The 26,297-nt window shown below is 36.6% G+C and overlaps 3 protein-coding genes across 7 annotated transcripts; 1 reads left to right on the top strand and 2 right to left on the bottom strand.

Annotated features, from left to right (window-relative positions):
- Positions 1-303: 303 nt before the first annotated feature.
- On the top strand, positions 304-1,839 carry LOC116293471 (testis-specific serine/threonine-protein kinase 4-like). Its single transcript, XM_031700902.1, has 2 exons — positions 304-946; positions 1,568-1,839. The coding sequence occupies exons 1-2, from the start codon at positions 304-306 to the stop codon at positions 1,837-1,839; spliced, it is 915 nt and encodes a 304-aa protein (XP_031556762.1).
- Positions 624-15,562, bottom strand: LOC116293490 (uncharacterized). Of its 2 annotated transcripts, XM_089039567.1 has the most exons (9): positions 15,550-15,562; positions 14,942-14,998; positions 13,957-14,193; positions 13,224-13,441; positions 12,660-12,769; positions 6,914-7,223; positions 5,079-5,800; positions 4,516-4,810; positions 624-3,942 (listed from the first exon to the last, which is right to left on the bottom strand). In XM_089039567.1, exons 3-9 carry the CDS (start codon positions 14,133-14,135, stop codon positions 2,693-2,695), a joined length of 3,084 nt encoding a protein of 1,027 aa, XP_088895693.1. In that variant the 5' UTR covers positions 14,136-14,193; positions 14,942-14,998; positions 15,550-15,562; the 3' UTR covers positions 624-2,692. The 2 variants fall into 2 exon arrangements, with proteins under 2 accessions (XP_088895693.1, XP_031556784.1); XM_031700924.2 differs by lacking the exons at positions 14,942-14,998; positions 15,550-15,562 and having other exon boundaries at positions 13,957-14,356.
- On the bottom strand, positions 14,494-26,259 carry LOC116293499 (protein deacetylase HDAC6). Of its 4 annotated transcripts, none has more exons than XM_031700934.2 (20): positions 25,962-26,259; positions 24,890-24,953; positions 24,609-24,655; positions 24,471-24,524; positions 22,921-23,008; positions 22,772-22,812; positions 22,109-22,292; positions 21,720-21,791; positions 20,834-20,859; positions 20,595-20,699; positions 19,970-20,038; positions 19,006-19,132; positions 18,308-18,373; positions 18,012-18,071; positions 17,640-17,729; positions 17,121-17,230; positions 16,758-16,825; positions 15,913-15,965; positions 15,550-15,578; positions 14,494-14,998 (listed from the first exon to the last, which is right to left on the bottom strand). In XM_031700934.2, the coding sequence occupies exons 2-18, from the start codon at positions 24,938-24,940 to the stop codon at positions 15,913-15,915; spliced, it is 1,311 nt and encodes a 436-aa protein (XP_031556794.1). In that variant the 5' UTR covers positions 24,941-24,953; positions 25,962-26,259; the 3' UTR covers positions 14,494-14,998; positions 15,550-15,578. The 4 variants fall into 4 exon arrangements, with proteins under 4 accessions (XP_031556794.1, XP_031556801.1, XP_031556810.1 ...); XM_031700941.2 differs by having other exon boundaries at positions 22,196-22,292; XM_031700950.2 differs by lacking the exon at positions 25,962-26,259 and having other exon boundaries at positions 24,471-24,519; positions 24,890-24,941.
- Between the last annotated feature and the right edge of the window lie 38 nt (positions 26,260-26,297).

The raw sequence follows: 26,297 nt of genomic DNA, 5'->3' as shown, positions 1-26,297 counted from the left end.
TCAAATTTAGAATAATGTTTTAGAACGTTTTTAATATCATTTATGATGTCATACAAGCGCGCGACAAAATGTTTAACGTCATAATCATCTTTGATTAGAGATAATTTTGATCAAATTCGTTCGTAAATCAAGTTCCACCTCTCAATAATTTTTGAAAAATATGAAACTGTGAAGTTGGTTTAAAGCAAAAAAATCCAAAAAGTAGCCGAAAGTGGAGTATGTATTCATTAGAAGTTGGTGGAAAAAAAGTAATTATCGAAGACAAATTTGGAGAGTGTAAGTTCTCTAAAGCATTGATCTGATATGACCGAAGTCGCAGATAAGTCCTGCACACCCACTCAGAAAGGAACAGCTACTGAGCCACATTTAACGCATCATTCACTGGTAGGAGTAAGCACACTGTTGGAGAGATACGGTTACCAGATTGGAGAAGTATTAGGAAAGGGTTCTTACGCTGTAGTAAGAAAAGCGCACTCGAAAAGATACAAAAAAGACATCGCAATCAAGATCATTTGCAAGAAGAAAGCTCCCGAAGACTTCCTAACAAAGTTCCTACCGCGAGAAATCAAAGTTCTAAAGAAAATACAGCATCGCAATGTTTTAAGTCTTTTAGAAGTTATCGAGACGAATACTAGGATGTATATTATTACAGAACTAGCAGCAAATGGGGATCTACTTGAGCACATCCGATCTAATGGCGCCATAGCAGAAACTAGAGGCAAGGAACTTTTTCGACAACTTGTCGAAGGAGTGTCTTACATCCACAGTAAAGAAATCGTTCATAGGGATCTTAAATGCGAGAATATACTACTTGATAAGGATCATAATCTTATCATATCAGATTTTGGATTCGCGAAAGAAAATTTACCCACGGCTACGGGAAAAAAGAAACTCAGCCATACATACTGTGGGTCATATGCTTATGCACCTCCAGAGATATTAAAAGGTAAGTGAGCTAAGTATTACATTATCAGCTATAAAATATAAGTGAAAGAGCTTGAGTTACAAATAAACTCGAGTTCCAGAAAGTCATTGAAATAGGTTAGCCTGGAAGTTTGTCTTTGAACGAGAGTTGCGCATTTCGTAACATCCTTTCAACAGTATTTTTCGGCCATTTTTTCTTAAGCATTGCTTATGTACGATGCTACCTTATCAGATGTATTGAGTCCATGGACAACACTGAAGCAAAGGATGTCTTTTGAACATGAGTTGCGCATTTTGTAACTTTCATTAAAGAAAACATTTTTTTCGTTCAACCATTTTTTCTTAGGCGTTGCTCACGATGCTACCTTAATAAGGAGATGCATTGAATACATAGACGACACTTGCGCAACGCTGTCTCAACATGAGTTGCGCAATTTGAAAAATCTTCCTCAGTCTAAGAAAATTATTCAGTTTCCAAATATTTTTTCTTAGGCGTTGCTCACGATGCTACCTTAATTAGGAGATGCATTGAATACATAGACAACACTTGCACAAAAGCTGTCTCTGAACATGAATTGCGCATTTTGGAAAAATCATCCTCAGTCTAAGAAAATTATTTTTCCAAATTTTTTTTTTAAATTAGGCATTGCTTACGATGCTACCTTAGCAGATGTATGGAGCATGGGAGTAATTCTTTACACTATACTGTGTGGAAGACTACCATTCGATGACTCTAACCTTCGCAGTCTACTCCAGCAAGTCCACAAGAGAGTTGTATACCCTTCAAGAGTGAAACTAACCGATCCAGCCAAAGCAGTGATTCATAAAATGCTAACATGGAACATACCAGAAAGGATTACACTCGAACAGCTAGTGAACGAGCCGTGGGTGAAAGACGATCATACAGAGAGTTAAAAATACATCCTTGTTAAACACAGGTGGTGTAAAACCCATCTTGTTTAATCTTAAAATTGCTATGTAGGCGGTTATATATTGAATTATTCATTAACGTTGCTTCATCTACTCGATATCGTAATACATGGTCGAGGAGGTTGGTCAGTCGTATTTTATTTTACGCAAAAATTATTAACTTCAGTGTTTCTTAATTTTAAAAATAAAAACCTTATCTTACTTGGACATTTATTGCATGTTTGAGCTCGCAAATATAAATATCCAAGTAGCTTTTTTACTAGCTGCACTAAACTCCATTTGAAACTGACTGCAAGTATACGACCACAAGCGCCTGCAGAGCTGTCTTGTTAGATTGGAGGCTTTATGTCTTTACAAGTTACAGTGAAGACACTCCAACCATGAACACTTGACTTTATTCAGATTTTTATTTTCTGCTGAGCTTTTTACTGCTTCAAACCCTCTAAAAAAGTAGGATTGAACTCAAATATGCTATGTGATCAAAAGATAACTTATTTCTAAATGAGGCACTCTAGGGATGAATGTTAAAAAAGTAGTAAAAAAGCACAAAGTGTTCATGGTTAGAGTGTCCTCACTGTAAGTCACAATGTATGTTCCAGTTAAGTTTTGAACAAGTTTTTTAGTCAAATTACAAACACGTCCTAACCACAGGGACTAATCCATCCCTTGCATTTTTAAGTTACAGAGACATAACCAGGATTTCTCTATGAGGGGGATTGTTCCTTTTTAACCCGGCTCGACAAATCTTCCTTCCCTTCCTCCACCAAAACACATGCAAATGATCTGCTAAGGGGCAGAAGGGAAACACAGGCACCCCAGTACCCGTGGTTTATATCACCTAAAGTTTATTTTGGCTTTTGTCAGGAATAGATTGTTGCTGTGAATCATCTACTGAGGTATTTTCTTTCTTTTCCTCAAACTGCGCAGCAACTTGATTTCCACTTTCCTTACTCGTAGAATTATCTTTGTCACTAGCATTGTTTGTGTCCGAAATTTGTTCCCTAGTTTCCTCCTTTGTTGGAGTGTTTTGGTTTGTGTTTATGTCCTTTCGTTCATCGCAACTTCCTTCATTTCCTAATTCACCATTCTTCATTTCTCGTCCTTCCTCCATCCTATCATTTTCTTCCTCGTTAGAGGAACTCATAGCTTTACCATCTTCATTTGTACTCGATGCGGTTTTTCCCTCATGATTTTCAATTTCGTGAACCTCGCCATCTGATAAAGGTTTTTGATTCTTTTCTACGTCTTCGTCGTCGTCAGTCTTTATTTTCCCTACACTTTTAACACCGTTTACTCCTCCACTTTCCCTCTCTTCCGAATGTCCATCCATATTTTCATTCTCGCTGTCTCTTTCATCAGAGTTTCCAATCATATTTTCATTGTCATCACATTTCTCCTCAATGTTTCCATTCATATTTTCATTCTCATCCCTTTCGTCAGAGTTTCCATTCATATTTTCATTATCATCCCTTTCGTCGGAGTTTCCATTCACAGTTTCATTTCCATTACTATCATAAATGGAGTAAACCGGAACAAGCCTCGAAAAGACCTGCAAGCGATGATTCTTGGTATCGGCAACGACAATGTTACTATTTTTATCAACCGCTACATCATATGGTGTATTGAACGAACCAGGATCATCGCCAACGGTGCCAAAGCTACCAAGGTATTCTCCTTCAATAGTCACTATTTGAATGCGATGGTTCTGGCTATCAGCCACAAGGATATTCTCTTGATGATCTAAAGCAATCCCTCGAGGGTATGCGAACTTACAAACACCGATTCCTTTGCTGCCAATTGTCTTTGCTTCAAGATTCCTTTCACGGAAAAACACTCGTAAATGATGCTTCATGTAGTCAGAAACTATGACGTCACCATGCTTTGTAACGGCAATTCCTATTGGATAATTGATTTCTTCTGGTCCACCAATAAAATGAAGGAAATTGCCTTCAAAGTTGAATTTTTGGATTCTGTGGTTGGCTTTGTCGCCAGTGTAGATGCAGCAGCTGTTGTCGAATGCTATGGAACACAGCTCTGGTCTGCGGTCATTCTTGCTGTAAACTGGTAAGATAGGGCGAAGAAACTCTCCTAGGAAAAAATTATTTTTAATGTTAACACGCTAGAATGGTATGAAGCATAATAAAGAGAAAAATACATGTAATTCTTAGTTGATGTATCGCATGTAACTGCTGCTGCCTTTGATTGGTTGAGAGAGGAACCCCTTTAAATGCCACGCGCCGTCTGATTGGATAAATCATGTTTTCGTGTTCGATTTCAATTGGCTTATTGAACCTGAAGCCATTTCAGAGCTAGTACGCACATTTCTCTCGTTTTCGGCTAAAAACCCTTACATAATAATATTCCCAGAGTTCATTTCCATGACGCCTGAAGCTGTCTCTCATGCAGCATCCCTTACTAACCTGCAGTAAAAAACGGGGGAAATTAAAGAACCTGTAAAATTATTTGCGTAAGAGTAGGGGATTGTCTCCCGGCTCAACAGAGTATCCCAATTTGGAGGCATAATACAAATCCACTAACTATTCACTCATGATTGTAAGCCTCACGGCTCAGTGCTTATAGCACCTAAAATGCAGCCCGTAAAAGTCCTCCACTGGTCATAAGAATAGTATAGATATTATTATTATAGCTAAGCGAACATACCATTTTTATTAAAGACTCGAATAATCTGTGAATCAGTCATCGCGAGTTCGCCTCGACAGCTGACAGCCAGTGCGCATGGTCGGCATTTCCCGCCAATATTAAGCGGTTGCTTTTGGACTTTTCCGTCTGCTGTTATCACGTGGATTCGACAGTTTCCATAGTCAGCAACATAAAGGTGACCGGAGTGGTTAATAGCAACGCTGACTGGTTGATTGAACTGTGGTGGCGATATTCCCTTCCCTTTACGACCAATGACTGTCGATTCCTGCTCTGTTACCTCACTGTATTCCAGAATCTAGCAAAATAGGAGTCTGTTAAGAGCGGTTTTCGTACAGTATATTTATATAATATACTTATGATATCCCTTAAAAGCCTTAACAGGACGGTTTGCTGTCAAACTGCGCAGGTCAGGAAAATGGCGGGAAAGAAAATGGCAGACGCGCACGCGTTAGGAAAAAATTAAGGCGGGAATAAAAACTCGGCGCGATACAGCTTTAAGATGAATATTTCTGCAACGGTTAAGGTTGGTTATTTCACGAATGGAATTCGGTCACATCTCCTACCTTGTATTCAACATTCTGTTCAGCATTTTGAGTCTCAGCTCTTGAGTATGACTTGAACCGGCTCTGAGCACGTGAAGCTGGTGTTAATGGCTTGTGACGATTAGTTTCTTCCAAGTCAATGGATGTACTATCAAGTTTTTCCTGTAATTCCATCCGCATTCGTTGGTTTTTGTGAATATTATGCTTAATAATACGAATCTGCAAAAGTGTATCGTGTATTGAGTCTTCTAAGCGTATTATTCCTTCCGTACGATGTCGTATTTCAACGTGAATTGAACGAATGTCGTCAAGAGCTTTCTGATGCTTTGAGATCAACTCATCCTCGTCCTTTTTTCCTTTTTCAAGCTCAGTCAACTTTTCTTTCAACTCTGTTTTAATGCTCGCACTGTTTTTGTTCTTCTCTTGCTTTTGCTTTAACTTATCAAGCTCTACTTCTTGCTTCTTGAGGAAAAAACGCACCGTTTCAAGTTTTCGTTCAATCGACTCTATATTGGATTCATTTTCTTTAATTTTGTCTTTGAGGTTTTGTATTTCGTCCTCTTCTTGGACTAGCTTTTCGTTATTCGCTTGGATCTGCATCTCGAATTGCTTGACATCGCTGTCTAACTCAGCTTCGCATTCTTCATTAGCGACTATTTCGTTTTCTAGCCGTTCTATCATGCGGAGAATTGTTTCTCTCTTTGTATTTCGTCTTGCGTTCCCCTCTTGTTCATCATGGTCTCCTGAAATAAAATAAATTGGGATGAATAATTGAATTGAATCGACAGAGGTTTCAAGGGATGTCAGACGTAGCAATTGTTCTTGCTTCAAAACCGGAACAAGGAAATATACCAGCATTGCAGAATATTGGCTGCTTTACATGCCGAAAAAGTCGCTTCTCATACATCACACAATGATTGCGCGCAACGTTGAAGGTTATTTGCAGACGCTAAGACTTATTAGGCACAACATTGATAAAGAAAATATCTATTCTACGTCTGCAGTATTGCGTGCCAATTTGCGCGCAAGCGCATCTTTGCCTTCCATACATTCCACTTTCATAATATAAATGATGTAGATGATCTTAAATGATCTATCAATACTGCCTTTTCTTTTCTCTCAATCTTTAACTGATGTATATCTTCGACTTTCAAGACCATAAGACCATTAGTACAAAATAGACAACGAAGAGAAGATACTTATGTATACTACTGTTAAATAAAGTACATAATGAAGAGTGCATACCATATATCAGTGAAAACATTCGTAAGGGATTACGTAAGATTAGTAAGTTCAGTAAACCTCAGTAAACCGTAGACCTACAAAACTTTGCACTAATTTAAGTACAATTTTGTTAGTTAACTTTTTCACAGATATATGGTATGCACTCTAAGATTTCTATCAAGTCTAAGTTCAGTAGACCTCAGTAGACCGTAGACCTACGAAACTTTGCACTAATTTGTACAATTTTGTAAGTGAACTTTTTCACGGATGTTGCACAAGGACGCATTCCTTCGTTACGTTATCCTGTGCCATTTAATTGCGGATTGTTTTTCAGCTTTCTGACAGAGATATCAAACAAGCCTTGAAACGAAGTGCCCTAAATTACAAAACATTCTAGACCCTGTAGCTAATAGCTTTATCATTTAAATTTACAAACTAGTCCTGTACAGATATTTACAGATGCGTTGAATAATTTAGGCAACCTACATGTTGATATTTTTCAAACATTTACTAACTATAGCAATTGCCTTTGATCGACACTGAAAACGTATTTCTTTTCTTTATACTGACGTTTTTAATTTCATAATGGTTTGTAGATTGTTTGCATAAAATGTAGTATTAATTTGACTTACCAAAACTAACACCAGGAGCATACTTCTCCTTGAAATTGTCCACCAAGTTCACCAGTTTTAGACACTTCGTTTCGACAAGAAGCTTTCTAAGAAAAGCAAGTCGTTTTTCTGATACAAGGCCTCGTGTTTTTAGAACTTGAGTCAACTCAATCCCTGATTCTAGATGCTGCAATGTTTCCTTGTTGATATGACCTTGGAGAAGATATTTCATGTATCGTACGTCTTCCAAATCTAGGTCCTTTCCAATGTCATGAAGAAGACTTTTCAATGTCGTTGGTGTCTCAGTTAAAGCTGACATCATATTGAGTTTCTTTAGAGAGTTACGGAGGGAAAAAATATGGTGTTATTCGGACCATAGTAACATAGTGTTGTCAAACATACAAAAAAATTTGCATTTCTGTCCGCGAGATTACTGTGATGGTTAAACAAAGAGTGAGTCATGGATGGCGTAAAGTCAACAATGTAGAGAATTATCTCTTATTTTCCGATCCATTGAAGTGATGCCGACCTTAATTCGATAAATTGCAGCCCATTTGCAACCAAGCCTTACAATTTTTTTCTACTAAAATATTAGAAATGTGTGAAGAAATTGGGACACTTTCCAACTTTTCTTTCTTCTTTTTTCTATGGAGCCTAGCCCCAGCAAATTTATTGTTACCAATCAATCTTCAAAAATTCAAGAACAAATTATGCATGAAGTTCTTATAAAAGCACCAATTATGTTACATTTGACCAAACGATAAGTGTGAAATTTAACAGCAAAAGCCAATTTTTGAATAAAAGGCTGTGCTTTGAACCGTGTTATTCGATATGAACATCCATTCGATTTTGACCCGTTTTATTCGATATGTTCATCCATCCGATTTTGACCCGTTTTATTCGATAACTGGATCCATTCGATTTTGACCCGTGTTATTCGATATGTTCATCCATCCGATTTTGACCCGTTTTATTCGATATGTTCATCCATCCGATTTTGACCCGTTTTATTCGATAACTGGATCCATTCGATTTTGACCCGTGTTATTCGATATTTTAATCCATTCGTTTTTGACCCGTTTTATTCGATAATTAATCCATTCGATTTTGACCCGTTTTATTCGATATATTCATCTATTCGATTTTGACCCGTTTTATTCGATAACTGAATCCATTCGATTTTGACCCGTTTTATTCGATATGTTCATCTATTCGATTTTGACCCGTTTTATTCGATATGTTCATCCATTCGATTTTGACCCGTTTTATTCGATATGTTCATCCATTCGATTTGACCCGTTTTATTCGATAACTGAAACCATTCGATTTTGACCCGTTTTATTCGATAACTGAATCCATTCGACTTTGACCCGTTTTATTCGATAACTGAATCCATTCGATTTTGACCCGTTTTATTCGATAACTGAAACCATTCGATTTTGACCCGTTTTATTCAATAACTGAATCCATTCGATTTTGACCCGTTTTATTCGATAACTGAAACCATTCGATTTTGACCTGTTTTATTCGATAACTGAATCCATTCGATTTTGACCCGTTTTATTCGATAACTGAATCCATTCGATTTTGACCCGTTTTATTCGATAACTGAATCCATTCGATTTTGACCCGTTTTATTCGATAACTGAATCCATTCGATTTTGAACCGTTTTATTCGATAACTGAATCCATTCGATTTTGACCCGTTTTATTCGATATGTTCATCCATTCGATTTTGACCCGTTTTATTCGATAACTGAATCCATTCGATTTTGACCCGTTTTATTCGATATGTTCATCCATTCGATTTTAACCCGTTTTATTCCATAACTGAATCCATTCGATTTTGAACCGTTTTATTCGATAACTGAATCCATTCGATTTTGACCCGTTTTATTCCATAACTGAATCCATTCGATTTTGACCCGTTTTATTCGATAACTGAAACCATTCGATTTTGACCCGTTTTATTCGATAACTGAATCCATTCGATTTTGACCCGTTTTATTCGATAACTGAATCCATTCGACTTTGACCCGTTTTATTCGATAACTGAATCCATTCGATTTTGACCCGTTTTATTCGATAACTGAATCCATTCGATTTTGACCCGTTTTATTCGATATATTCATCTATTCGATTTTGACCCGTTTTATTCGATAACTGAATCCATTCGATTTTGACCCGTTTTATTCGATAACTGAATCCATTCGATTTTGACCCGTTTTATTCGATATGTTCATCCATTCGATTTTGACCCGTTTTATTCCATAACTGAATCCATTCGATTTTGACCCGTTTTATTCGATATGTTCATCCATTCGATTTTAACCCGTTTTATTCCATAACTGAATCCATTCGATTTTGAACCGTTTTATTCGATAACTTAATCCATTCGATTTTGACCCGTTTTATTCGATATGTTCATCCATTCGATTTTGACCCGTTTTATTCGATAACTGAATCCATTCGATTTTGACCCGTTTTATTCGATAACTGTATCCAATCGATTTTGACCCGTTTTATTCGATAACTGAATCCATTCGATTTAGACCCGTTTTATTCGATATGTTCATCCATTCGATTTTAACCCGTTTTATTCGATAACTGAATCCATTCGATTTTGACCCGTTTTATTCGATATGTTCATCCATTCGATTTTGACCCGTTTTATTCGATATGTTCATCCATTCGATTTTGACCCGTTTTATTCGATAACTGAATCCATTCGATTTTGACCCGTTTTATTCGATATGTTCATCCATTAGATTTTAACCCGTTTTATTCGATATGTTCATCCATTCGATTTTGACCCGTTTTATTCGATAACTGAATCCATTCGATTTTGACCCGTTTTATTCGATATGTTCATCCATTCGATGTTGACCCGTTTTATTCGATAACTGAATCCATTCGATTTTGACCCGTTTTATTCGATAACTGAATCCATTCGATTTTGACCCGTTTTATTCGATATGTTCATCCATTAGATTTTAACCCGTTTTATTCGATATGTTCATCCATTCGATTTTGACCCGTTTTATTCGATAACTGAATCCATTCGATTTTGACCCGTTTTATTCGATATTTTAATCCATTCGTTTTTGACCCGTTTTATTCGATAACTGAATCCATTCGATTTTAACCCGTTTTATTCGATATATTCATCCATTCGATGTTGACCCGTTTTATTCGATAACTGAATCCATTCGATTTTGACCCGTTTTATTCGATATGTTCATCCATTCGATTTTGACCCGTTTTATTCGATAACTGAATCCATTCGATTTTGACCCGTTTTATTCGATAACTGAATCCATTCGATTTTGACCCGTTTTATTCGATATGTTCATCCATTAGATTTTAACCCGTTTTATTCGATATGTTCATCCATTCGATTTTGACCCGTTTTATTCGATAACTGAATCCATTCGATTTTGACCCGTTTTATTCGATATTTTAATCCATTCGTTTTTGACCCGTTTTATTCGATATTTAAATCCATTCGATTTTAACCCGTTTTATTCGATAACTGAAACCATTCGATTTTGACCCGTTTTATTCGATAACTGAAACCATTCGATTTTGACCCGTTTTATTCGATATGTTCATCCATTCGATTTTGACCCGTTTTATTGAATATTTTGATCTATTCGATTTTGACCCGTTTTATTCGATATTTTAATCCATTCGATTTTGACCCATTTTATTCGATATTTTAATCCATTCGATTTTGACCCATTTTATTCGATATTTTGATTTATTCGATTTTGACCAATGTCGATATTTTTATCCATTCGATTTTGACCCGTGTTATTTGATATTTTGAGAATGCAGTATGAAAAAGCAAATAGTCCGAATAAAATAGTGAATAAACTAGTGAATAAAATTGGATGTATTGAAAGAATTACAAATGTAATAATTTATGCGTGGTAAAATTTTTTGACGCGAACAATTTTTTAATATTGTTCTTTCAAGCTGTGAATGACAGTTTGGGACGATTGGAAATCATTAACATAAATAGTACAAGATCTTAGAGATAGATATTCATGCACAGTATTTCCTATCTGGATTTATTAATATATATATTTATATATGCTTTTTTTATAAATTACATACATGCAGTTACTTTATACTTTTACTTATAGAGCTTCCAATGAATTTTTTGTTTAGAGCCATTTTTTATTACTAGGGAGGGGATGATAGCATCTGGCTCAAGGACTGTCCCTTAACAGCTACACATGTAAAGCTAAGGGTACAGGCTAGATTCTTGGGGAATCTTATTAATACATTAATAATAATGATAATATAATTAATATAGCGCTTATACATTTCGGCACTAAGCGCTTTACAATAATGAAACGTACTAAAACAACATTGAAAATGATGTTTAAGAACAACATGATCCCAATGCTTTTATTTCACAAAAAGATTTCTCATTATCATCCAATAATGTTAACAGCACCACAATGGCTGCCATGTTTTTCTCTTTCGAATCTGTTGGGAATGCTTGCAACCCAAATTTGCTTGGATGACCACGAAACAATGGCTTCACGTCGAGGTTGGATGAATAAAAGAATATGGTATAGTCTGGTCTTCAAACCACGTAAAAGGTTGATTGAGCTGCATTCAATTAGAGGACAAAACGAAAGAATCTTAATCTCCTGGGAATTGAAACCTATTGTTTTGCCCTCCAAACAGACCTCTTCGGCTTGGGGTAATGTTTTTCCATTTCAGACCACGTGTCATTCCCTTGAGAATAAGATTCTTTGTTTGAGCTGTATCTATATTCATGTGTCTTCTCATGTGCAACCGAGCGCAAACCTTAAACAAAGAAATGATACTCTAGGGAATGACACGTGGTCTGAAATGGGAAAACATTACGTCAGAGCCAAAGAGGTCTATTGACCTGCATTCCAAAGTGCTGCAAGGGGTTTATTGCTAGGCTTCATTTCTTGTAGGTAATAAAAGATTTCAGGAGGTAGACCCAAAACATTTCAAAAGCGGGTTGCAAAGTTATTAGTCATAATCTGAAAGGAGATCAACAAATGGCAGCTGCTAATGTGCATAAAAATAAAAAATAAATGTTTTTGGAGTGAAAACCCTTTTAAATCATTGAACTCGTTGATTTAGACAAGGCGTGTGAGTTTCTAATTAAATTAATAAATCTGTTACAAGATGTGAGCATTTGAAGTTTTGAAAATGCACCAAGACGAGGCCACCAAGGCTTCCAGTGATAAATACATGCAAAACTCTCTAGTTTCGTTCTTTCATAACTTCTTTGGTATTCAGTCAAATTCTACAAAATTTTCTGGAAATAGTTTTCATGAAGTATTTTCTTAAATAGCATTGATAGTTTCTGGTAAAAAGGCTTCATTTTCTCTATCTGAAAAAACTGAATAAGCCTGAAGCGAGATGACGTTTTACCCCCGACTCTATGCCATAATAGTTTTTAAAATTCTTTCATATCAAAATTTTAGAGAATACAGGAACAAAAGTCATAATTAAAGAACAAAAGCAGTGTGAAAAGGATTATGGTCTAGAGACGGGGGTAAAACGTCATCTCACTTCAGGCTTATTATGAAAGTAGTCTATAAGATTTCCATTTCTAGCAAAACGATGGTATCAATAAATGAATTTCTTATTTTAGGGGGATAGGGAAGGGAGAAATTGAAAATCGCCTGGATTATTTTTTAGCATACATTTTTGTAGCTTTCTGGCTTAAATTTATCTGGACTGGTGTAGCCTTGTCAGGCTCAACACATACCATAGACAGGACAATTGACATTGGACTGGGATTTTCTTGAAATTTGTCTGTAACATTTGTGATTTTGTTTCGAAGATTTCTTGTTCTGCAAGAAGCATGCAAGAAAATCACTGAAAAAACAGAGAGAAAAATTAATATTTGCAAAATTTTGGCACTGACATAATAGTGAATGATATTGTTTTTCATTTTGCTAGAATATTGCTTTCCAGTTGAGGAGAGAACGTGGCATGCAAAGCATTCAAGAGGAAAAAATGACTGGCCCTAAGCATTTTTGGAGCTTGAAGAAGCAAACATGGTGGTAAAGTGAAATTGTTTTTATTCTTCCTTTCCATATTTTTGCTTCTTGTAGGCACATATATGATATTTTAGTCAAAAGAAAACAGAAAAATATGCAAAAGTTGGGTTACAGTGCTTTAGTAATGAGGGTCGGCAGCAAAACAGGTAATTATGCTGTGATTGGCTGAAGTAAACTTCACTGCTTACATGTAGCTGGTTGATGCTGCTCCATATTTTAAATCTGGGAAATGTATGGGATTTAAACAATCACCAACTAGTAGTGCTTACCAGAGATAGGTGCAACCACACCCCAGAGAAAGACAAGCACAGACCCAAGCACATAGATTAGCAAGAGAACGACACCAGCAACACCAGCACTGACAAGGTACTTATAAGCAGTATTGTCACGTCTGGTGATCTCTTTTTCTTTACATATCCTGGCATATACCACGAGGGCTACTGCTACAGATAGTGCCCCTATTATCATATCCTTAGGATATAGTGTTCTAAAATGAAAAATAAATCAAGTGATTATTTTTTTAATCAATATCTTTGTAAGGCATAATTAAACACTAAGGGACCTGTCATTATCAGTTCCCTGTGGGGGTGGTGGAGGGAGGATTTTTGTGTCGATACCATAAACGATAATTTATCCCCCCAGAGGTTGCTCTCCAATCTTTGTGTGATCCCCATTTTCACACCTGTAAATATATGGCTGACCCAGTTGTCTAAAAAATTGAATGTGAAGCCCCTTAAATCCTCCAGCCCCCAACCCCCCCCCCCCCACCCCCCCACAGGTGATAAATGTTGAGATATAACGGTCCCTAACGTGTTATGTTGGCAAATAATTCATATATATGGAATGTTTGAAAAAAATTAATACATTTTACTAGTTTTGGATTTCCTCATAATTTTTAGCAAAAATTGAATCCTTTAATTGTACAAGTTTGAATAAAGTTTTGTTTCCAAAGAAAAAACTTAAAGAAAATAAAACACAATCTGTTCTTTTACGTTTACTTACCCTACAATAAGGAAAATAACGATGCACCACAAGAAATAGTTCGTCTGATAGTACAAAAGATTATTGACTATTCTGTTAGACATTCTTTCTAAGTCGCTCAAAGTCGGAATAGTAAACTGAGCGTCCGTTAAGACGTCTTGTAGTGAGCGAAAGGGTGGAAGTTTCATACCAGCCGCCATCTTGGATTACGTGGAGTAACACATAACACAGGTAACCCGCCATCATCTTTTATAGGACCTTTGGCGAATTTGAAATATTGAAGACCCTAGAAATTCTTATCAGTTTTTCAATTAAATTTAACAGAAAAATCTTTAGTTAAAGAACTAACAGAAAAGTACTTTTTATATACCATTTTTATAGGTTATGGAGAAATAATTTGATATAAAAAAAACTATTTTGGATGTAAGGGAAGATGGACAACGACAAAAACACAACACCGCAACATTCCACAACTTAGAACAATAGCGCAGTGCGCTGATTCTAAAAATAGCTTAAAGATTCGGACAAACATTGCATTCTGTTTAACCGCTACGAGGATTATACGAACCGATTTTATTATTTTTACTTAAAGTTACAATAATAACCCATGTAAACTAAGATCAACTGCGATCGGCTGTGAAAATTATCTGCTGAAAGTAAACTTGTAAGTTTGTTTGTCTGAATTTCGCCTTTGTCTTCGTTTTTATGACCTCATGGCTGCGCTGCGCTATTCATTACTCATAAAAATCTTCTAATAATAACCTTCTTGTTGAAAATTTCTCCCCCAACATGGCCGAGATTTTAAGCTTTTTATGTAAGATTATTATATATGCATTAAAAACCGCTAAAAAGTTCAAAATGTTCATAACATTTTGTCGTATTTGCGTCGTACAGATAAACTAATTGCCTCCACGTTGAAATTGTCCTCCAAAATGGCCAAGACGTCAACATTTTTTATGTATGCTTATGATATATAGATTAGAAGATCATTAAAAAGTTCAAATACCGATAACATTTCGTTTTAGTTACGTTTAAGCAGTACTTCTTTATCACTCTTGAGTCGCTGAAATTAATAAAAATATCTATGAGACTAAATATATGTATATTGCCAAGTTTTCAATTCGTCGGTTTTTGCGTTTTTTTCGGCACATATTACTTTGTAAAAGGCACTGCTGAAAGCCAATCAGATTGCAGAAATCACCAGTGATTTCAAAATGGATATAATTAAGCTAGATATATCTTTTCTACTGAAAAGTTACGCGTGTCGTGAACACGTTTGTAACTTGCGTGAATGAATGCGCGCAGCATTTGTTACTACGTCACACGCGCAATCGTTCAGGGTCTTGTTGTACGAAAAGTGGATAGCGCTATCCAACGGATAAATCATTATCCAGTAAATAAATTGATGATGTTATTCAATAGATTTATCCACTGGAAAAGATTTATTCGCCGGATAGCGCCATCCAACCTTAGCTTCGTACAACGGGCCCATAAGTACAAAAGATATCTACTTCTATGAAGTTGTGCTTAAAACAAATCAGGTAACAATTGCACCAATTGTCAAAGAAAATCATTATTTATTTTAGAAAAAGAAAAATGTTTCATTAAACTTACCGATCAAATCTTCCGTAACCACATTATCACTAGGAAAAGAAAGCAAAAAAATTGAGTAAAAAAAATTAGTAATGAACATCTCGATTCCTGTCCCAGCCAGCGTCTCATACTCTTCCCTTCTTATCCCAATTATACTATTACTGTGCGGTAACTGACCAATCAGATAACATTAAACTAGACAGAGATTGAACTGATAACAGCGTTAGCCAATCAGATTATCACGTTCTCACCCTCTTATTATATCGATGCGCTATCTGATTGGCTGGTTAAAAATATTGAACTAAATGTCGCAATATGATTGGTTGATGATACTAGTTTATCAAAGTGTTCCCGGTTGTAGTATCCGCTCAGTAATTTTCTTACTTATCTCGTAATTTCCTCTTCATCCTTTTCTTCTGCATCAGGTATGCTAACATCTACATACAGTCAATTGAAAAATATATATATATATATTAAATTATTACTAATATAGAGTGCTTTTAGTCTCACTGTTGAATAGTTAGATACATTTATCTAACTTAGATAACTATTTAGTTGACGTCACCTGAAATAGTAAAAGCGCGCCAAATAACGGTTATGCTAATCAGGGGGGTTGTTTTACCAGAGAATGAGTGAATAGACATTCATTTGTATCATCGTTTCTCCCCCTGATCTCAGTAGCTGTTTAGTTGACGTCACCTATTCAACAGTGAGACTCTACTAGAGGTGGTTCAAGGATATTCACTCGGTTTACCTCGAAAAAATCTCACGTTCCAAAAGCGCAAGTTTTTAGAAAGCTTGGTGCGTGCTTCACCGAAAAATGTTTTTTAATCTATATAAAGTTCTCGATAATGTCTCTCAGGCCTGAATTTTCGAGGCCGTAAAAGGGTGAATTGGTGCGTGGAGTACTGAACAGAAAATGGGTGGATGGAAAAATGAAAGGAAAGCCGATGAATGACCCACTTGGCATTGATTAATGATACACATTCAAATATGTATTTAGAGTATTATTGTGTATATAAAATATTCGAGATATAACGCGCGTGCTAATTGGCTGGCTACCGTGTTTATATCAGAGGACAGAGACACGATCGCGCAAAATTGTCCAAAAATATTTTATCGGCTACGCGTCGTGTTTCTAAGGTGTCTTCTCTACAGCTCCCAGCGTGTTTATATCACAGTACACGTGCGCACACGTTTTATATTCCTTAAATATAACAAGTGCTTACCAACGAATTCCAAACATTTCCAATACGGCTTGTGAGCATTAATAACATTCTTTATCGATTCCATTGCACTATGTATTTGAAAAGTTTAGAAAGTGTTTAAAATATTTTTTGAACCAAAACAAGAACGGGAGTAATTGGGTACATTAATAAACCTGGAAGTGGAAAGCAAAATCGACGTGATCTTGTATAGGGTTTGGTAGGGACAACTAACGAAATTGGAGGGGGGGGGGGGTGGGGGTGGTGAACATGGCTATTTAAAAGTTAGAAGGACGATTTGTTCTTTAGATGGAAAAAACCCTACACACTTCCCCTATGGGGAGTTAAGTCTCTAGATCCTTCCCGCCATCAGTGATGGTTACTCACCTTCTTGATGGGACGAGGGAGCCACCTTCCAGCCTTGGACAAGGATCACCAAGTAGTGTAGACGTACAGCTACACATGGATTCTTCTACTGAAGTCAAGTTGTATCCACCCTTGATAAACACGGATATTGTCATCATTCAAACAACATCGACATCATCATCATCCATTAATCAATATTTTCATCATCACAATCATAGCCATCATTATCATTAATCTTCATCATCGTCATCATTAATCGTCACCATCATCATCATTAATCATCACTATCATTGTTAATCTTCATCGTAAACATCATCATTACTATCATTTTCATCACCAGTCTTCAACATCATCGTCATCATCATTACTACCATCGCAACTAACATCATCATCATCATTACCATCATCATCATCATCATCACCATCATTACCATCATCACCATCATCAATATCACCATCATCAATATCATCATCATCATTCCCCACCACTACCATCATCATCATCATCGTCATCATCATCATCATGAAATATAGAATTACCTCCAGTACGATGACCACCTTGCCTCCTGCTAAACTCATTAACAGATTAGTAAGATGACAATAGCCTTCTGGAGTGATGTCACAATGGCCCTACAAATAAACAATTAGAAGAATCAGCATCAAGAAATCGCCATGAATATCTTTTAAATCTGTCTTTGTGCTGGGGTAAGAACTCAATCAAAAGCACTGGATTCACTGGAGTCACTGAATTCGCTTGACTGATCAAGAACAATAGTTTTAAGTCGAGGTTGTAATTGATAAATAAAGTCTTGACTTCAAACCATTGTTTCGTGGTCATTGAGCGAATTCAGGAAAGGTTGATTATGCAAATTTAACGTTTTGGACTAAAAATATATGAAATAGTGTGCTCACCTTGGGATCTCCCCTGGCAGAATCAAACCCTGCTGATACTAATACAATATCTGGGTCAAACTGAGGAAAAGAATAAGAAAATATAGTAATAAGAATGTGTACAGTGTCTCGTAGTGAAGGTGGAAGTAACTATGACAATATATTGCACTGTATAGACTCCTTGCACCGAGTCCCTAGAGGAATTGTTCTGAGGGACAAAACAATGGATATTTTTCATAAGAAAAGACAGCCTATTGTTTTCCCCCATAACAATTCCTCTAGGGATTCAATAAAAATTCTATAGTTACTTGTAGTACCTCGTATGCTATTGGTAACAACACATGTTGGAACGCAGCTAAATAGTCTGCATCACCCATATGGAACTGGGGAACAAATAGAAACATAAGAATAAAATTAATAGAATGCAGTGGTGAGCAGAGCAGAGCAGAGCAGAGCAGAGCAGAGCAGAGCAGAGCAGAGCAGAGCAGAGCAGAGCAGAGCAGAGCAGAGCAGAGCAGAGCAGAGCAGAGCAGAGCAGAGCAGAGCAGAGCAGAGCAGAGCAGAGCAGAGCAGAGCAGAGCAGCAGAGCAGAGCAGAGCAGAGCAGAGAAAATGAGAAATGGGAAAAAAGGACGCTAAAAAACTCACACTGAGCCGACCACATGCATGTCTTGCAGCACAGTAAATGTAATGTGTTTGTACCCTATAGTGAAGTACAATAAATAACCAACATGCAATGGAACTTTTTCAAAATCATCTTGAACGTTAGGCTAACATGGAAATACAAATGAAATGCCTCAAACTCCATCAAGAAAAAGTGTGATTTCTTTTCTATTTTCATGTGAGCCTCTCATCCAAGTTAACTTTGAGAAGGGTCACTGAATTCTATTGACATGCATGTAGCAGCAAGATAATCGACCCCGTGACCGCAGTGGTGCATTAGCAACACACACCCTACCGCTCTTTCCGTACCATACAATATTATATCTTCAACCTTGTAAGATAGCACAGTGTACCTTGTTCCAGGGAACGTTGATGTTGAAGCCCTTCCCTGGGCCTTCACCAACGACATCATAGTTTGCTATCGTCGAGAAAGGGTAGAACCTGGCGTGTTGGTAGACATGGGTAGAGAAGTATAACACACTAGAGAGACCAAAAGGAATATCACTGATTTTTAAACTGTAAGCCGCACTTTTTGGAAATGATTTTGAGTAACGCTACAGGAAAATATTTAAAGTCGAACTTCGGGAAATTGACGATACGACGTCGTACGAAATGCCGAAAAAAATAACAATGTTTTCATTCCTCCTTTCCTACCTTCCTTCTCCCTCTCCCCCTCTTTCTTTCTTTCTTTCCCTTCTTTTCATTTCACCTCTTTCCCCACTTCTCATCTCGCCCGAGAGACTCAAAAAAATAAATAAATAAATAAAGCAAAACTATATAGCTTGAACAAGGGCGGATCCAGGGTTTTTTGAAGGGGGGGGGGGGGTCTCAGGGGTAAATTTTGTGGGCAAAGGAATCCCAGTCGCATTTTTACCACAGGAAGCCCAATTGACCTCAGGAATGACAGGGGGGTCGCGACCGCCCCCCCCCCCCGACCCTCCCCCTGGATCCGCCCCTGTTGAAGTACAAAGTAACCACTACAGTATTAAACTTGTGCAAATTTTTTATCATAAAAAGGGTCATTTGTTTTACTTAGATAACGCGGAGAGTGGTTGCCCAAATCTCCCGAGCCAAGGGCTGATGTTTAATGCGCTCGAAGGTGCGCCCTCTACCCCCTCTTACTATCAGTGCTCCTTTTTACGGGTATTTAAAGCTGATTGAAGAACAGAGAGAAGTCGAAAGAGACGTGGAGTTCCTGAGGATCGAACTTTGACCCTCTAGCTCTCAAGGCCGCGCACTAAACAACTGAGCTACGCCTGCTCCTGGGCGCACGAAGGCGCAGGGTAGTATCATATAAACATACATGATGGTACGTACCTTGGATCTGACTCAAACAGGCTCTGTGTACCGTTACCATGGTGAATGTCCCAGTCAACGATGAGAACTCTATTAAATATAACAACAATAGATGGTTTAGCGGCAATGCATAACGAATAGTTTACTTAACTCCTCATTATTAGAGTATGTGGACCGCGTGGCACTAATGAAATAGTAGAAGATAATATAGGTAAGTTGTAGTGCTTGGGAACGAGGTTATTCCGGGCGAAAGCCCTTGGAATTAAATTCGGAAAAATTAATTTCCGACCTCGCTGGGATCCCAGCGAGGTCGGAAATTAATTTTTCCGAATTTAATTCCAAGGGCTTTCGCCCGGAATAACCTCGTTCCCAAGCACTACAACTTACCTATATTATCTTCCTCATTATTATAGAAACTTATGGTAAAAAGTAATGCTACCGCGCGCGATTGGCAAATTTACGATATGGACGTTCCGTGCTTTGACCATATTACGATATTCAGCATTCTGGACATGTGAGAAATAATTGCGCTCTGATTGGTTTACTCATGTCGTACCGTAACCGTGCCAGGAGAAGTAGTTTTTCCCAGATAATGCTATGCATTCTTCTGTAAGTTAAAAAGTTAATGACTGCCGGATAATCTTACTTTTTCATTCCCCACTTTTGCTGTGCAATCTTGGCAGCAATAGCTATATTGTTAAAGTAGCAGTAACCCATAGCACTATCTGTGTCGGCATGGTGACCTGGTGGCCTGTTTGGAAGAAAAAATAATCAGATTAACTAACTAATTAATTAATTAATCAGATTAAATACTGCAATTCATATTAAGTGGTTCTCTTCAAACTAGACATGCGCAGTAAGATGCAAAGAATGCATACTACTCACCTGACTATTGCTACAGCATTTTGCACCTGCAGTAAAAATAATAATCAATACTTAAGTAAGAGAATGGAGTCACACAGTGAAAGAAACATGTTATGAAATATCAGGTCACATGATCATTCTCCGAGATATTGAATTCCAAATATGGTCATACATATAATAGCGTAAGAAAAAAGTGTTGTCAACCAATCAAAGAAATTACCACGGGCTATATTAGAAAATACAAAAACCACACCATTTCTATGCGTTGCAGTTTTTATTTAAAAAAATGACTTTTGGGAATAGTCCCCTTCACGGTTCCCTGCACCATCTTGAAAGGTAGCCGGGCCTTTGCATCAAAGCGAGATGACCAGTGATCTCGCAATGATAGAGACATGTGAATAATTGTACAAGGTGTTAAAAAAAGGTCTCTATCATTGCAAGCTCACCGTTCGTCTCGCTTCGATGCAAAGGCACGGCTACCTTTCAAGATGGCGAAGGGAACTGTGAAGGGGACTATTGGAGGGGGGAAAATTGGCGAAAAATCGCACATTTAGCTCACAACGTCGCCATGTTTGTTGATGACTGCTGGATTGCTGACTTGCCAGTGCATTAGCATTGATAGTGTTCTTATGTAAATGTTTTATGAGTTACTAGATCAAAACAAGATCCTTCTAGAACTTTAATATCTTTTTAACAAGACTGGCGAGAAAAAATGGCATTTCGCTGTCATCACGACAACATTATCAAGTCAAAAGATCGAAATATTTCTTTGAGAACAAGATTCTCTGTTTAAGTTGTATCAATATTCATGTGTCTTCCCATGCTCAACCGTTAAACAAAGAATGATACTCTTGGGAATAAGATGTGATCTGAAATATTTGTCATGCAGTAAAAATTAGAAACTAACCTTGTTGGTTGCAACATGTTCCACTGCTTCCAGGGTACACCCACAAGCTAAGAGAGCACACTCATATACATGCTATAGAGAAAAAACATATCTTGTTTGCAACTATTCATGTCAAACTGAGCAGCTAACATGGGTAAAGTGAAACAGAAGAAAATAAAAAAGAAATGAGAGCAAATGGAAAAAATCCCACTGCTATCCCTGTGGTTGTTGTGCATCATCAGCAGAAGCATTATCATCATTAACCTTATCATGTATCATTACCATCATCACCTGGTTGTCATGTATCACCATCATCACCTGGTTGTTATGTATCATAACCATCATCACCTTTGTCATGTATCATCACCATCACCTGGTTGTCATGGATCATCATCATCATAATCACTCACCTCACTCATATAATCAGACTCATACTTGTCTCCCAGCTGTGTGAGGAATTCTTTAGGTTTCACATCAGTTCTCAGCTGACCACTAACCTCACTCATATAAATAGAATCATATTCTTCTCCCAAATTGAAGAGATCTCTTGTTTTCATCCCCTGTGTACTTTTCATTTTGTCAATGTGCTTCTTGCTATATATATAAAAAAATTTTATTAAAGCATATTTATCATGCACATTATCAACATCATCACACCACTTCCATCATTTAATCACCATGTTTAATACTATACTCACCACCACTATCATCACCATCATCATCTTCAACATTACTATCATCATCATTATCACCATCATCAACATCGCCATTATTATCATCCTCATCATTACTATTATCTCCACCATCAACACATCATCATCATCACAGTTATCACCATCATCATTATATCATCTCACCATCATCATCATAATCATCTCACCATCATCATCATCTGACCATGCATCATCATCATCATCATCATCTGACCAACATCATAATCATCTGACCATGCATTATCATCATCATCATCGTCCATCATCATCATTATCATCATAAATAATTATATGAATAAATATGTAGTCAAGTATTAATCAGAAAACTTATCCTTAAGTCAAAAGATATTCAAGCATTACCTGTGAAAAGTTGATAATTCATCTTCAGTAGCAAATCTTGACTTTCAAAAAAAAAAAATTTTTGTATCAATATTTATAAATATTTTCATCCAAAAGTTTATGAATAGTAACTCGATGTTAATAATGTGTAGGCATGAATGTATGCTTACAGGTATTCGATAGCACCTTTCAAGTAAGCCATACTCAATATGCTTGTTGTAAGGTCTTCCTAATCTGTCTGGGACTTCCATATGATCTCTGAAATCGTACAACATATGACATTGAAATTCTCAATGCCTTCAAATACTCCAGCTTCGATTTAATAATAATAATAAATATGCTCTCATATAGGGCATTATAGACTCTCAATGCGCTTTACAAATACCACGACGAAGTGTCAAGTGAAAGAAAAATAGATTAAAGTTACAAATTGAACAAAAATGTTTTTAGTTTTCTCTTGAATATTTCCAAAGACTGCGATGTTTTTATATCTGATGGTAAACGGTTCCATAGTCTGGGCACTGCTACGGCAAAGCTACGCGCACCATATGACTTAGTACGATATGGAGGTTGTTTTAAAATTACTCCTTGTGTGGCACTTCTTAGCTTACGAGTAGGTTGGTGTATTTTGAGAATATCACTTATATAGGATGGAGCGATACCGTTTATAGCTTTGTATGTGACCGTTAAAAGCTTGAATTCAATTGAGTTCTCTTTTGCTCTCTGTCAGCCTCAATTGTGCATATTCAGCACTTACAGTAGAGCAAAACCCGTGGAATTCTGAATCATTTGTATTGTTTATTGGTAGACATTTCTCACATCATCACCACAGACTGTACCAACACTAAAGGATATATTACGTGCTAACACAGAGGAAAAGAGTACTCAAAACTGAGGTATTAGAATGGATCTTTTATAATGTAAACACTATTAGCACCATCTTCATTCCCACAAGTAGAAAAACTTTTCTGCCCATTTAACTCCTGGAGTACTTTCAAAAATGCAAGGATTATTAATGCAGGGGGGAAATCTACCGTTCCAACAAACATGGCTGCGCCACAGAGGAGGATCTACTAGTATCCCAAGTTCCTTTGCACCCTTATTATTGTTTTCTTTGGCTTTCACTGGTTGATATGAATCTTTTTGTAAAAATACTTCTAACACTAATATCACTAATAGTAACTAAGGTGTTAGTATTTGATGAAGACATGTTCAACTAATTTGACAAATAAAAGCAGCCAGTTGTAGGATCTGTACTGAACCTGAAAGTACTCAAAAAGTATTCCAGTATTTTGACAAGTACCTTTAAATTTCTTGAAGAATTTATAAATAGACATTGCTAAAGGCATGACTCTACTCTCTACACTCTACTTAAGTACAATTTTATCTGTTTAAATAAAAATATATTATATCTCATTTTATCTGTTTAAATAACAATATATTATATCTCATATTTCTCACTCACAATGCATTCTGGGATACTAGTGGATCCTCCTCTAGCTGCTACACAAGTTTTTTTTTTGTGGTGCAATATTTGCATTCCACTGGGAAAACTGCTGAAAAGGAGATTGTTTGATTGCTATTTATCTGAGTTGTGCAGTTTTTTCCATACTAATCGCATTATGCCCCAATAGAGTGCATATAATTCTTCTTCGTACATGTGGTCAATCTCTTACTTAGTAATTACAGACAGACAGACAGACAGACAGAGGAAACTTACTTGTCCCAGATATTAGCATGTTTCTTCATCCTCTCATCATAAACAAGTCCTGCTCTGATGGAATACAACAAAGTGAACACAATAGAAAGTATATAATATATCTTTCTTTATAGTGGTTGTTTGCAAAAATATTCTAACCTTTTCTTGACTTGAGCAGGTTTTTCGTCACCAGTTTGACTAATATCCTGCAAAAAATACATTGATTAATAAAAAAGTATCTATTAATGAAAATTAAACTTTATATTTACTAAGTTGTTCAAAATTAGTAATTTTAAGGTTGAGGCGAAAAAATGGGTCAAGTTAGCAGCTTGTTATTACTTGGACTGGATAGATTAAATCTGTTAATTTCAGTGTATACCTTATCAGTACCAAGCATGTACAGAACGCACATATAAATAGTCTTCATGGTTGATACTTACAAGTTTTTCGAGCTTCGCTTCAAGTCCACTGCTGTCACAAGTACCACTCATTGTGAAACTAGTACTTTTGAAAACAGAAAGCAAAAAAAAAGGCATATATATAAGGGCACACTGCTATTTCACAGACTGAATTGGACTTTAGTGCATAAATAGCATTTTTGGTGGGGCAAGATGGGAATCCCGAAAAAAACATGATACATAATAGGGGATTTCAGGTAACGTTCTTAAAATATATAAATCAACCCTTACTGGACAAAAGTAAGCTTATATACCAGTAATAAACCTTTCCAGAATTCCCTTGGATGACCTGATATGAGACAATGGTTTGAAGTTGAGACTGAACTTGATTCTTTTATTTTTCAAGTTCAACATTGAGTTGAAACCATTGTTTCATGATCAGTCTAGCGAATTCGGGAAAGGTCTATATATGGACCAACCTTTTGATAAACAGAAAGCAAAAAAGGCATATGTTTTCTTGTGCTCTACGTCAGGGGACAGCTATTTCACAGATTGAATTTAAAAGATTGGGGGATCCAGAAAAAACTTGATAGGTTATAGGGAATTTCAGGTAATTGTTTATGAAATATGTAAATCAACTGGACAAAAGTATATACCAGTAATTTATGGGCCAATTCGTACATTTCCAACAGACAACACAGGATACAAATCACTTCAAAATAAAGTATTTCTGGTCATTGTACATTTTTAAATAATCTTATTCCAGCAAGAATGTCAGCTTACAACACGCAGGCAATGCGGGCCATGGAAGTCTTTAGTTTTTGGCTCGATAAACGTGAGAAAATATCTTAAACCAATTCTAAATTAATGGACCAATGCCTTGGGTAATGAAGCTTTAACACTGATATTTAGATAACACAGTATTAGATTCACCTAAGAAGGTTTATTAATATTAACCGAAGGATTTTTTTAAATGTTCTTTTTTGAATGTTATCTTTAGATTGGTTGACTAAATGCTTGGCTGGTTGAATCAATACAAGAAGACGTTGAACGATATTTAATTTAAAACTTGTAGAAAGAATAATGAATAAATATCATGTCTAGCAAAGCTTACCTGTTTTGAAGCTGTTTTGAGAGTTAAAAAATCAAATATGTAGCGAGTTAGTAAATCTGGACAGAAAAAGACGAACCCGTCTCAATCCATGAGACCTGCCACCACAGGATACCCACAACACCAATAGATATCACGTGACTGTTCGTTTGGGTCAAAGGTTATGCTTTTTCAAGTCTTTTTTGTTTTTGTTTTTTGTCGTTGTCTTTATTTTATTTACTCTTTTTACCGGCTTTTGCCCCTTTCTTTGGTTGTTTCCCCCTGTTAAGTTGTTGTTTTGCTTAAAAAAGAAGAGGGGAGAAAAGGCCATGCAAGAAAATTGGAAACAAATTAGACAGA

The sequence above is a fragment of the Actinia tenebrosa genome, unplaced genomic scaffold, assembly GCF_029948245.1.
Source record: "Actinia tenebrosa isolate PJP-AT-01 unplaced genomic scaffold, QUT_ActTen_1.0 PGA_scaffold6__47_contigs__length_16458017, whole genome shotgun sequence".
Taxonomy (NCBI): domain Eukaryota; kingdom Metazoa; phylum Cnidaria; class Anthozoa; order Actiniaria; family Actiniidae; genus Actinia; species Actinia tenebrosa.
This window is presented reverse-complemented; position numbering and strand designations above follow the sequence as displayed.

Excerpts from the sequence above, each read along its gene's own strand:
- LOC116293471 (XM_031700902.1), top strand. The coding sequence starts at position 304 with ATGACCGAAGTCGCAGATAAGTCCTGCACACCCACTCAGAAAGGAACA. Across the intron at positions 947-1,567 it reads ACCTCCAGAGATATTAAAAG|GCATTGCTTACGATGCTACC; the intron begins GTAAGTGAGCTA and ends TTTTTAAATTAG.
- LOC116293490 (XM_089039567.1), bottom strand. The coding sequence starts at position 14,135 with ATGGCGGCTGGTATGAAACTTCCACCCTTTCGCTCACTACAAGACGTC. Across the intron at positions 13,442-13,956 it reads GTTATTTTCCTTATTGTAGG|AACACTATATCCTAAGGATA; the intron begins GTAAGTAAACGT and ends TTTTCATTTTAG. Across the intron at positions 5,801-6,913 it reads TGCTCCTGGTGTTAGTTTTG|GAGACCATGATGAACAAGAG; the intron begins GTAAGTCAAATT and ends ATTTTATTTCAG.
- LOC116293499 (XM_031700934.2), bottom strand. The coding sequence starts at position 24,940 with ATGAGTGGTACTTGTGACAGCAGTGGACTTGAAGCGAAGCTCGAAAAA. Across the intron at positions 22,293-22,771 it reads GAATTATCAACTTTTCACAG|CAAGAAGCACATTGACAAAA; the intron begins GTAATGCTTGAA and ends TTATATATATAG. Across the intron at positions 19,133-19,969 it reads CTGTTTGAGTCAGATCCAAG|TGTGTTATACTTCTCTACCC; the intron begins GTACGTACCATC and ends TGGTCTCTCTAG.